Source organism: Lepidothrix coronata, unplaced genomic scaffold (assembly GCF_001604755.1).
Source record: "Lepidothrix coronata isolate B3197 unplaced genomic scaffold, Lepidothrix_coronata-1.0 Scaffold54, whole genome shotgun sequence".
In the NCBI taxonomy this organism is placed as follows: domain Eukaryota; kingdom Metazoa; phylum Chordata; class Aves; order Passeriformes; family Pipridae; genus Lepidothrix; species Lepidothrix coronata.
In genome coordinates, this window is record NW_016690234.1 from 800,573 (window position 1) to 813,659 (window position 13,087).

Consider the following 13,087-nt stretch of genomic DNA (forward strand, 5'->3'; position numbering starts at 1 on the left):
GCTGTGTGAGTCACGTTCCTTATCCACTGGGGTGACCTCTGGCCGTGCTGGTCACTTGGAGGAGTCTGTGTCACTCGGCTTTCACTCCTTCCTTCAGCTTTTGCACTCGGCAGCTCCACTTCAGGAAGATTTCTTTGACACTGGAGTATTTTGCTCTGAACTATCCAGCCATTTCTTAACAGCACTCAGTTGTACATTGAATAAAACCCAAAAATAACATTGTGCTGGAAAAAAACCATGGAAGCCAAAGCTTCTTTAGTACTGCTCCAAAGAGTGGATTATCGTGGGGAGATGGAACTGCCCACTCCGAAAAATCTTCCTATTGGAAGTAGTTCCCTGATTTTACCCAACTTGCTGCTGACACTGAGCTGTTTCTTCACAAAATGTTGGAATTATGTAGATTTGTGGCTGCCCCATCCCTGGAAGTGTCCAAGGCCAGGTTGGATGGGGCTTGGAGCGACCTGGTCTAGTGGAAGGTGTCCCTGCCCATGGCAGGGGGTGGTTTGTAAGGTCCCTTCCAACCCAAACCACTCTGGGATTCCATGATTCCGTGAGGTTTGAATAATATTTACTGTTCTCAGATTGAATTAACTCCAGAGTTTTTACAAGCTATAACAGAACACAGAAGGCTGAGCAGAAATGCTTAGTTATGTATTTCTGACTCTTTTTTTCCTTTCTTGCCAAAAGATTATGGGGATATATGGAAGAATTTTGGGTGGATTGACTACCTGGCAGTCCCGTTCCCATATGTGTGTGGAGTTCATGGGATATAATCCATGGGTTCACCAGAGAAGAGATTGATTAACCAGGGAAGGTGGGCAGGAAATACCCAAATTCCTAATTCAGGAAGCTCTGGCAGGTGCAGGGACATCAGAGCACCTTTTGTGGAACAACTGACATCAAACTGGGGGTTGTTTTGGGGAAGTTCAGCATCTGAGAAGAGCTGCCAGTGAACCCCAAAGCTGTTTGAGAAGTTTCCATTTCACTGAGAGGATCTCGGTACAAAAGCTGAGTCAGATGATCCAGATTTCCTTCCTTCCAAACATCCCCCAGGATTTGATACAGTGAGTTTAGATGAGGTAACTCCTCTTTACATAACCAAGTCACTTTTACTGAAATTACATCTGCTCTCAAACTGCCAATTAAGTATAATTAAGTCTTGCACATGTGCTGGTTTAAAGTGGATTTTCAGTGAAACTCTGGGTTTGGTTTTGGTGTATTTTACATCCTTTTTCAAGGCCTGAGCTCATCCCTACTAGAAGTCAAAGGAAGGGCCCTGCTTGGCTTCCTTGGGATGTGACCCCAAAGCATCTTGAGAAAATCCCCCCTCCTTCCATGACTTTTCTTTACATCCCTGTCTGTCCATCTGGGATATTGAGTTAAAATCAAATGCTGCTGATGACAATGTGAGCTTCCTACACCCAGGATTTCCTGTATCTCCTTGTATTCAGATCACACGATCCAAAGCTTGATTTGGACTTTTATTTCTCACTAATGAACTTGGCGTCCCTTTCAGCCTGTAAAAATTCCCAGATAAAGTTTAAATTACCCTGATGATGTTCAACACCAACCACTTCTCAAGGAGCCGGTGGGCTCTTGAGGGACCCTCACCTTGCCCTGGAAGAGTTGTAGACCCAGTGAAAGTCTGAGACACCTTTAATAGCTTCTCTTTTGTCTGTTGGTGTTCACTTAATTTTACACAGGTTGTATTTAACGTGGACAGAAATAATGAATATAAAAATATGCTGTATTTTTAAATACTGTCCGTGGAAAAAAATGGCTTCTTTTAGCTGAGCTGTGCTTAAGAAAAGCTCAGGGGGACAGTGATGGTGAGAGCAGGTGCTTTTTAATACAAGATAACATAATATATATTAATTTGATCTTTTTCTGCACCTTATGTTTTGCAGTTTATTTCTCAAATTAGATGTGAACAGTTTTCAAAGTCCCCAGAATATTTTATTTGTGTTTTTCTTTCTTTGTTTTGGTTTGATTTTTTTTTTGGCTGATTGGTTTCTTTGGAGTTTTTCTCTGTTTTTTTTTTTCTTTTTTTAAAAAAAACCTTGTGCAGGGAATGTTCATAAAGATCAGGAACCTCTGCCACGCTTTCCCTTTCAAATCTTCCGTCAGTTTTTCACTCAGCACCTCATTTTTCTTTGCTCAGGGTCTATTACAGCATTTCCCTGATGGCTGCAAATCCATAAAACCCCAGTGCTGGGAAGTATCGGAGCTTTGCTGACCAGAGTCACTCTCCAGAGGCAGAGGCTCATTCCTGGTGCTCCCAGCCATGTTTTCCTTTGGGATCACCAAAAGGGACTTCTTGGGAAGGAAATGGGTGTTGTGAAAGGACATCAAGACCAGGTTGGACCTGACTTGAAAAAACCTAGTCTGGTGGAAAGTGTCGGGGGGTGGAACTTTCTGAGCTTTGATGTCCCTTCCAACCCAACCCATTCCATAATTCCATGATTCCATGAAGATGCAGAAGGTTTACATCCACCAAGACATACTTTGCCATCACTGATCTCTCTCCACCCCACCTCAGCAGGAAGAAAAAGGGACATTTTGGTGCAGTTGCAGTTTGAGAGTTCCAACCCCAGTAGCTGCGGTTGTGTCCATGTGTTTCTCCAGGCACATTAAGGGAATCTGGGAGCTGACAGGGCTGAGCAGAGCTGTGGCCACAGCAAAGCAGCTGAGATGTTTATTCCTTGTTATACAAGGAAATATTGCCCCTGATAAAAACACTCTCTGGAATGATCCGTTTCATTTTTCCACCCTCTGCAGAGCTGAAATCCATTTCACTTTTCCTGCCTGTTATTTAGGGAATGTCAAGGAGGTGCTCCCAGTTCTATGGCTCTGCAGGGGGTTCCCTGATGAGGTTTTGACAGATTTAAGGGCACTTTTTGTATGGTTCAGCTCCGAACTGCACAGCAGGGACAGTTCCCTCACTCTGAACTGCTCTGAGTTGGGCTTTTATTTATGCTGAGTTTATTTTGGTATTGGCACATTTCATGTAAGGAATAAATTGCAAATTTAGGTACAAGTTTTTGTTGGATAAGGGAAGGTCCCCAAGTAAAGCTTTAGGACGTAGATCAGTAAATTCCCAGTGATATCAGCTTTGAGAGCAGTCAATAATTTTTATTTTGTTTTCAGTTACCTTAATTCAACACACTTTTATTTTAAGAGAAATTAATTAGGACATTAATTAAATAAAGTACCTTCACGTTACCAAAGCTTCTGTCAAACCCTTACACCACAACACTATATATTGAATTTACAGGATGATATTGTAATATTTGAGGATGAATGGGTGGAGCAAGTGTCCTCCACACTGGACTTGTTTCCTTGTGTTGGGTCTTGCTCTGCTTCATCAAGAGAAATTAAGAATTACAAAATTAAACTTTTGGACTCGAGTCTTGGATTTTTTTTCATACAGCTCCATTCTTTTGGCTCTGCACTGCCTGCTCCAGCTTCCTTAGGGAATGCCAAGATGTTGGAGACCTGGATTAATCTAAACCTCTGATGTTTTCAAAGAACTTATTAATTTTTGACTAAACAGTTTTTGAGTTCTGGACCTAAAGACAGAGTCTAATTGCCCCAGATATCCATGAGCCTGTAAATCCACTAAATAAATGTTTTGTTGGCAATAAGATGGTTTTAGTCTTAAGGCTTCGTGAAGAAAACTTTAAGACTGGAAAGAATCAGGTAGAGGGACTTATCTTTTTGAAGGGAAGGTGTTTATCAGCAGAGCTGCTTATCTTTTCAAGGAGCTGTGTTTGCTGTTTGAATGTGTTTTGCCATCAGTGCCACAGGATTTTTAGTGAACCTTCTATAAACAACCACTCAGCAATTCAAAACCTCTCTTTATTAAAAAGAAATCTTATTTTTTTGCATTCCTGCAGTAGAAATAGGAAAAAAGACACCAAATTCTCAGAGTGTCTTGGTTTTGAGCCTTTTATGGGTAGGCAAACATATGTGCTTGCCTAGATCAATAAAAGGGCTCACAACAGTAGCAAGAAGGTGTTTTAAAAGCTTCAAAAGTGTCTTTTAGAATGTTCAATCTGGCAAAGACCAGCCTGAGGAATGGGCCTGGTTTCAGTAAAGAATTTCCAGCTATTCCGAAATATTCATCTGGGTTTGGAATTTAAAGGCTTGAGTTATGGACTTCCAAAAGAATAATTGTCAGTGATAAGTAAAATCGGCAGAGGGTGTGATATGTGTTGAACCATGCTTGGAAACTGAATAATTTTGGAAGAAACTGAAAGAAGGCATTAAATTTTAATCTTTTGAAGAAAATTCTATTTCCTGCCCTGGCAGTTGAATGTTGAATGGGAACAATTAGTTATGGGATAAAATGAGCTTGACATGGAAAGAAAGGAGGCAGAGAAGGTGGCTGGTTTTCATTATTAAGACTAATTTTATTAAGTTTTGTATGGCAAACATCTGACTGAAGAAGGGATGAAAAACAGAAGTTTGGGAGATCAATAATTTGCATGTCCCAGACCATCAAGAGTTTGAGTGATAAAGAGAAAAAAAAGGGGGAGAGAGGAGGTAAAAAATCCAAAGACAAAGGCAGAGATTCAGGCCAGTGGGATGACACAGTTGGTACAATCATGGAATTCCGGAATGGTTTGGGTTGGGAGGGACTTCAAAGATCATTTAGTTCCAGCCCCATGGGCAGGGACACCGTCCACTATCCCAGGTTGCTCCAAGCCCCGTCCAGCCTGGCCTGGGACACTTCCAGGGATGGGGCAGCCACAGCTTCTCTGGACAACCTGTGCCAGGGCCTCCCCACCCTCACAGGGAGGAATTCCCTGCCAATATCCCACCTAAACCTCCTCTGTTTCTATTTGAAGCCTTTTCCCCTGAATTTGCTGTGAAAGGGAGTTTTTTTTTCCAAATGCTCTGGAAGGTCACTGGCAGGTGAGAACGTGCAATAAAACAGGGAAGCTGTTGGAAATGTTTGGTTCTGTTGGAAATTTTTGGCTTCTTTGTTGTAAAACAGTTTCTATGTGACAAGAACAGGGGGATGGAGCTTAAAACAACCTGGGCTAGTGGAAGATGTCCCTGCCCATGGCAGGGGGTGGAATGAGATGAGCTTTAAGGTCCCTTCCAACCCAAACCATTCCATGATTCCATGATAATGGGGTTGTTCAGTCACTCACAGTCATTGTGAACTTTATAGTTCAGAAATAAATGAGAAAAAACCCCACTGAAGACCTACAGGTAATGAATAGAGATGTGATGTGATCCCAGCAGCCTGGATCATTCAGTTCCAACACTAACACCGTAGGGTGGGAGAATTTTGCTCACTCCTGTAAAAACAAAGTGTAGCATCCTTTGCAGTTTGATGCCAACTGTATCCCAGAACACCCAAGATCTCATAAAATCCTGAGCACACCCCTGAGGTCATTTATTGGGGTCGCCTCTTCTTGCCTCCCACGCTCCCCAGAGAAATTGTGGTCCACCCCCTCTTCCATGGCCACCCACCCTCAGATCAGCTGAGAAATCAGACTATGGGAAGCAAAACCTTTGTTGGGAATGTTATTTTTGCTCTTTGTTCTCCTGCCTTCCTTTGAAAGGTTCCTTTTGTTCGCTGCGGGTCAAATGCTGTAGTTTAAAAATACATCCCTCATGGCACAAAGAAATTAAGTTAATATTAATTAATGTGCCTATTCTAGCTGAATGTCAAAAATGGCAGCGGGGACTTACTTGTCATTATTTACATACATGTATTTTATTCTGACCTGTGTGTCAAGAAGTAAATTAAAATTAATCTAAAGAGAAGCATGTTTTTAAGAAGCACTTTGAGATGGATCCACTATCCTTTGGTTTTGAAGCCTTTGGGAACTTAGGAACTGTAGGAACTTAGAATTAATTAGTAATTCTTAAATCTACACCTTCATATATGACACAAATGTAAACATTGTTCTAATAAATGGTCAACACTGAAATGCCTTTGGCTGTGAGAAGGAGTATCTTGGATTTGGGCCTGTTTATGCAGCAGTAAAATGTTACTGAGTGACATCCCTGTGCACTACTGATAGTGTCACTCTCATGTGACCTGTCAGTCTGTCCCAATTAGTCTTTGTCATAATCATTAACATAATTATGAATCCCAGAAGGCCAAGTGGGTTGAACACCTTGTGTGGGAATCCCTGTGTTCCATGTCCATGTGGCTGAAAGCAACTGGTACTAATGGACAAGTGTTTTGGGGGTTTTTTTAACAGTCTTTGGTGTTGGATCTGGTTTGGTTCAGGAGGTTACAGACACTGAATGACTGGGGTTTATATATATCTATATCTATATATCTATCTATATATGTAGGGTGTATTTTAGAACAATTTGGTTGCACTGGAAAAGATACATGGAGCCATTTTGGTTGTTATTATTATCTATAGTAATAAAACAATATAAAAGTAGCTGTTTTGGTTATTATCTTTAGAAATATAGGCATAAAAATAACACTTAGGAAAATGTATAAGGAAAAGAAAGGAAGAGAAAGGAAGGATAAGGGTAGAAAGATGTCACCACCGGGGGGTCCAGCTACGAGACCTGATCATTGCAATATCGGTGTCTGTTGGTCAAAGTCTTGATCCCTTGGGGTGGGGGAAGACCCCAAAACATGAAGTCCAGTGTGTTGATATGTGCTCAGGTTCAGGGGGGAGGTTTTACACTGATGGAACATGTGGGTCATTCACAGTCCTCTGGTGGAAGAGTCTGGACCTGCTGCTCTTGCAAATGGCCCCTTGTTGGAGCCATTCACCAGGAACATCCCAGCCTCTCACAGGGGCTCTGGGATGACCTAGTCTGAGGAGATGCCCCACTGGGGTCCCTTCCAGCCTGCCCCACCCTGGAATTCCGAGTTGTGACTCCCTGCTGTCCCCACAGGTGCTGCAGGGTGCTCAGCTCATCGCCGTGGCGTCGGCCGAGCCCGCGCCCGGGGGGGTGGATGGATCCCCACTCCAGGGAAGTGACATCCAGGTCCAGTATGTGCAACTCACACCGGTGACAGACCACTCTGCCACCAACCAGGTATGTCCAGGTCTCTATTTTCACCATCTGAATGTGCTTAACTCGAGTGAAATATCCATCACACGTCCTGTATATCTACCCACAAACAAGGACTTCATGATCCTTTCTCCAAGCCATAAAAAAATATCATTTCCATAATTTTTTTTAAAGATATAAATGGTCTTTTCCTGCTCCCTCTTCTGTGTTCCTTCTCAGTGCCTCTAGAGAACAGTTATTTCGGTCATCATTGTTTTCCTGTGCCCTTGAAGGCTAAAAGCCATTGCAAAGGACAGGGCAAGAAACGTGCCTGAATGCAGCCAAAAAGGATATTTTAGACTGAGGTTTCAGTTAAAAATGTTATACCCTTCCTGACAGCAGTTTTCCAGTTGTTTTGATCAACAGCCTGGATTTCCCACAGCATCTGTGAGTGAACACTTGATTCCCTCAGTTATGGTGGAGGAATTACCGGGTATTTTTGTCTTTTTAAATCAGTTTGAACAGTTGTGTGGCCAAGTCTAGAAAAAGCTTGTCATCAACTTGAAGCTTTGGTGACAACGCAAGAAAATTGACTTAGAACAGTTGTAGGAAGTTTTTCTGAAGATGGTCACGGGTTGTTTTGCAAATCCCTCTTCCTGGGCTTCTGTTCTGGAGGATGCCAAGTGCTTGTGGAATTTTTTTGCCTTCTGAAGATTTTATTCTTAGTCACTTGTAAGACTGCTCTGGACGCTGAGAGCGTTGCTACAGGGATTGTGCCTTATTTTTTATGAATCCTCCATCCCTGCTGGTCCTGTGCAATTAATAAATCATGGAGTCATGGAATATCAGGACTCACAAGGATCATGAAGCCAAATAAGTGAAGTACACAGGCAGCAGGTAGTGAGAGGTGTTTCTCCTGCTGCTGCTCTCACTCCAGACCTGGAAAATACTTAAATTTACCTCCCATGGAGCTTTCCTGGGTGTGTTCCTCGTGCTTGTCCTCTCAAATTTAGCAATTTGATAGATTTATTCACCACTTTGGCACGAATTTATTGAACAATTTAAGTTTAAGCAAACACCAAATTACTTTTCAAGTTGAACAGGGTAAAAGTCTTGTAGCCACGTGCAATAATTGACAACAAGGCAGAGATGGAGAGAAAGAATCTGAAAACAAATCTTAATTTAGGAGAAACACTTCATGATTTCGAGCCTCTGGTATTTTTATTTGAATAAATAAGTTGTGACTGTGTAGTAAAATCTGAAGGATGGGAAATCAGGAGTTTCCACCCATGTGGATCATCCTGCAGATCCAAGGCTGAGGGCAAAAAGCAGGACTTCCAATCAGACTGTTTTACAACAGAAATACTGTCAGAGATGTAATTCTGTATCCAGGGTGTTACATAAAGCAAATATTAGATGTGTTTATGGGGGGAAAATCCATCAAGAGCAGATCTCTGGAATGTGGGGCAGGAAAATCCAGAGAAATATCATTAAATCCTTGCCCTTTGCTTGGAGTTTTATCAGTGCTTGTGATCCTGGCTCTGTCAGGGGAAGGTTTCCTGGGTGTGAGGGGCTTTCTCCAAGCCAGTCCAGCTGTTCTTAAGTTTATCTTTCAGCTCCAAGGATAGAGTTTGTTTCAGCAGCTCCTTTTCCTTACTCCAAGTAACTTGGCTAAAAGGGATTTTGCAGTCGGATTATCCTTCCCCAGCATTGTCAGCCCACTGGGAGGAATTTAATTTTTAAGGAGACTTCCCTTGAAAGCTGAAATCAATTGTCTTTACTCTCAATTCTGTCATGAGGGCTGTTCTTCCTTGGGAAGTGAGGAAAATCAGGCCTGCAGGAAGGATTTTACTGGGGGAAAAGTTGACTGTTGTAGCTTTATTCTCATTTTACACAAAATAAACACAGACTGCAGTGGGTAAAATCAGCATTTTTAGACCATATCCTGCAGCAACTGAGAAATTCCAAGCACAAGGCCAAGAGGGAATTTTACTCTCCTTACCTTCAGCAGCTCTGTCATTCCAGGAATCCCTCCTGGCTCTTCCATAATCCCCTTGGTGGCCTTTTTACCCACAGTTCTGCCCAGCTCCATATTCCCAATGTCTCTCCATACCTTGAGCTGGGACCAGCCCTTCCACAGCTTCATGTTGTGCCAGACAGAGGGTTTATTTTCTTTATTTAGAGCTGGTTCTTTTTGGGGAAGAGAGGGGGAATAACTGTTTCCTATGTGCCACTCCTGATTGTGTAGATCTTTATCATAATTGCATTATTTCAGCCTTCTCCTTAGAGCCTGAAGGTCTATTTAGTCTTCAGAAGGACTCTTGATGTTATTTTTGGTGCCTTTGTAAGTGTGTTCCCATTCCCACTCCATCACAGAGCCGATATCCATGTGGATTTTGCACTGGGATTTTTCCACTGGTACATACAAGAACTTTCTATTCGTACAAGAAGTTCACATTCCCTTGGTTACACCAGTGAAAAGCACTTTTAGATTGATTTCTTGCTGTCCTGTTTCCCTTTGCAGGGCACTGACAGCCTTCAATCAGCAATCCAGCCAGAAATGCAGATAGAACACGGAGCAATCCAAATTCAGTGAGGGAACTGAGGAACTTTGGGAGCTGTTGGTGAACTACAGGCAGAAATGAAGTGCAAGAGGACAAAAATACCTCTTAAACCAATGGTCACACCTCAGACATCTCCAGCCATGGCCTGGTTGTCCTCACCTGGAATAATTCACACCCTTTTACTTCAGCTGGAGCTGCACCACAACAGCAGTGAAGATCTGACCTTCAGGAAAAAAATCAAGAGGAAAAAAAACAACCCTTGCAGAAAGACAGAAGGAGATTTAATGCATCCAAACTGTGAGACTCAATTCCTGCTCACCCATTTCTTCTGTGAAAAAGGCCCTTTGAATGTCTGCAGATACTTTAGGAGGTGTATTGCTGCTTTGCAATACTTGCTTTACCACATAGAGAAGTTCCAGAGCTCAGCTATTTTTCACTGTTTAAACAGCTTTTTTTTTATTTGCTATGGTGTTTATAACAAAAAATGGAAAATATTTAAAAAGAGGAAAATCCCATGACAGCAAGTATTGGCCTTTTGCTGGTGTTTTCTGTTCAGTGTAATGAAAACTGTACTTGCAGAAGACTAACAATTTTGTTTGTACTGTTGCTTAACTACTTTTCTAGGGGAAAAGGCTTTTAAATGCTGTAATTATGCATTTCTAATGGAAAATAAATGTGTATTTATGAATAGTGCAGCTCTAAGTTGCTCTGCCTTGGGATGAGGATGGTTTGGTGGCTGCAGGAGTGGAGTTCTGGAGGAGTTGATGCCACTTGCAAGCTCTGCTGGAAGTCACTTTAAGTCTCTAAGAAAGGTATCAATCTTAGATCGTTTTATTATCTAAATTTTCAGTGCAAGAAAAATGGGATAGTTAAGCTTTGAAGTCTGCAAATCGTATTTTATACAATGAATTTATGAAATTTATGGTAAATGTGAACGATTCTTCTGAGCTCTCTCCCTTTTAGTTCCTCTGCCTCCTTTGTCCAGCAGTGCCTCGATCTGGGATTCATCCATCCAAAAGTCTGAAATCCATCTTGTTGTTCACCATCCAGAGCAAGGTGAAACCCTCTCTCCTCTGAAACTTCTGGGAAATTTGATATTGATTTCAACAAAGCACCATTTCCCTATTTGCTAAGCTTGAGTAGAAAGGAAACCTGTTGCCTATAACCTGATTATTATTTAATGATTTTTTTAAAAAATACAGAGTTGACTGGGGAAGGTGTTCTTTGTATTTGATTTTAGCTGATTTCTATATGCTTATTGCCAGTATATGGCTCATAATGCATTTAATGTATTAATGAATGAGGCACAGCCACAAATTAGCCACAAATTCCATGTTGTTGAATTCAGGATAACTTGAATTTTTATTTTTTCTTATGAAAGGAAGGGTTAAGCACAGCCAGTTTTTGGGAATGTTGTCCCTGGGAAATGTTACACTTTATATAAATTCCTCCCTCTCTTTAGGATGTCTCTTGACTCAGGAGCACAATGCAAACTGAACCACAGCTTATGGAACACAGGGTTTGCACCAGGCCAAGAATTTGGCTGCTCTTCAGTTTCTTTTTATAAAAGTGTTTCTCAGTCTGGGGGATCTTTGACAAGCTTGGCATCCAAATAGAAGCCTAAAAATACGCAAGGCCTCTATACGCATTTTGAGGCCTCTCACGTTTTGCTGTGGCTGGTTAAACACAGAATCCTGGAATGGTTTGGGTTGGGAGGGACCATCCCATTCCACCCCCTGCCATGGGCAGGGACACCTTCTACTATCCCAGGTTGCTCCAAGCCCCGTCCAACCTGGCCTTGGACACTTCCAGGGATGGGGCAGCCACAGCTTCTCTGGGCAACCTGTGCCAGGGCCTCCCCACCCTCACAGGGGAAGAATTCCTTCCCAATATTCAGTCTAAACCTGTTTTCTTTCAAATCCATATTTTCTTTTAAATTCGTTCCCCTTGTCCTGTCAAGTCGAGGAGGAGAATTCTCCCCCTCTGCTCTGCTCTGTTTCATGGTACAACTAAGAATTCTGTTCTCTTTGCATTTTTCAGCTCAGGTACGAGATCAGATTGAGTTCAGGACATGAGATTGAGTTCAGGAGAGGTTCCCTTTAGCCACCAGACCTGCTGCAGGCTCAGCTTTCTTCTAAAACTGACTCTAAAGGTGTATGAAGTGGTGAAGTAGCTGATGTAGATCCCAGCAGAAGGAAATCTGCTCCAGTGTGGAATGGAGGGTGTCAAATCAATTGGAATAGGTAAGGAGAGCAGCTTAGTAAGATCCTCCACTGCATCCAGACTTCGAGGTCCTCAAAATGTGAATGTTCCTCCATGTTATGCCCATGTTTACAGGAGTCTGAGCTGTGTTTGTACTTCAAAGAAAAGAGTCTTCAGCACTGAGCCAGGTATTCCAATTCCAGGTAATCCCTGTCCCTCTTCCCTTTCTGTAGGTTCTATGTCCTTGTCCGGGGAGGAAATGTCTCAGAGAATGTTTGATGTGTTTTCTGGGTGTCACAGGGTGTTTCACCTACAAATAAGTCATTCCCAAAAAGAGTAATTCAGGAGTGAATTCCTTTTTGGGAAATAGTTGTGAATGGTCTGGGAGGTTCTGTGCAGGGTGAAGTTATGTCCACACAGAGTTTATAACACGAACATTTCCACAGAACACTAAGAAATCCTAAAAATATTGTAAGGTACCAAGTAATCAGCATCTCCCAGGGGTCTGAGGGTTTGCCTGGCTCTGAGTTCTGGCAGGTTGGTGTTGTTTGACCACAGATGTGGTTCTGTCCTTGAAGACAACTTTCAGTGGGTCAACTACAATTACACTCCCATTATGTCTCCTGTTACTCACAGCCTCTGCTTTGTCACTAATAAGGTTCTTTTCCCCTCAGCAAACCTTTCAAAATCCTCATTTTTAACTGTTCTTTTCCTCCTCGAGCTACTTTTGTCCAAGAGTGGTTGAGAACATATGACCAGGAGTCTTCAGGGAGACATTTCTTATAAGTTAGACTTGGATTGGCTGCGTGTTTTATTTTTAATTGATATTAATTCATCTTGTGACCTGCAGAATCCTGTTTTCATGGGGTTGATTTGGTTGAGTGCAGGAATATTTCTGTGTCCAGGCTTAGGGGAAGAAGAGCCTCTGGTTGCCTTACTTGGTCCTTGGATTCCACCTAAAAAGGTGAATTCTTGAGGGATTCCACAGTCCTGATTTAAAACTAATCAAAATATTACATTTTGGTGGATTGTACAGCCAGAAATTGGTCTAAAAAAAGTGAGGGAGTGGGTTTTTTCTTTCCTGGTTTTCTCTTGCTTTCATTCCTTGTTAGTTTTATGCATTTTGTCTTGCAAAACAAATCTATAAAAACCATCACCCTCCTGTGACCCAAATAAACTGGAATGTCTTCATTAGCTGCATTTTTAGGCATTTCAGTATTGACAGTGTGCCTGTAAAGGAAGGAATCGTGGCCAAAATGTTGCTCTGATGCTTGTCTCCCTCGTGGAGATCCTGGTGTGTGGATATTCTCTGGTGGCCCTGGATTTTATTATCCACT

The 13,087-nt window shown here is 42.1% G+C and overlaps 1 protein-coding gene across 1 annotated transcript in view; it reads left to right on the forward strand.

Moving 5' to 3' along the window:
* BANP (BTG3 associated nuclear protein) overlaps positions 1–11,813 on the forward strand; it is a 117,787-nt gene extending 105,974 nt beyond the window's left edge. The window contains exons 11-13 of the mRNA XM_017816086.1: positions 6,886–7,029; positions 9,509–10,604; positions 11,589–11,813. Coding sequence (XP_017671575.1) covers positions 6,886–7,029; positions 9,509–9,580 — 216 coding nt within the window. The 3' untranslated portion in view covers positions 9,581–10,604; positions 11,589–11,813. The remainder of the gene's footprint in view (positions 1–6,885; positions 7,030–9,508; positions 10,605–11,588) is intronic.
* The last annotated feature ends 1,274 nt before the right edge of the window (positions 11,814–13,087 follow it).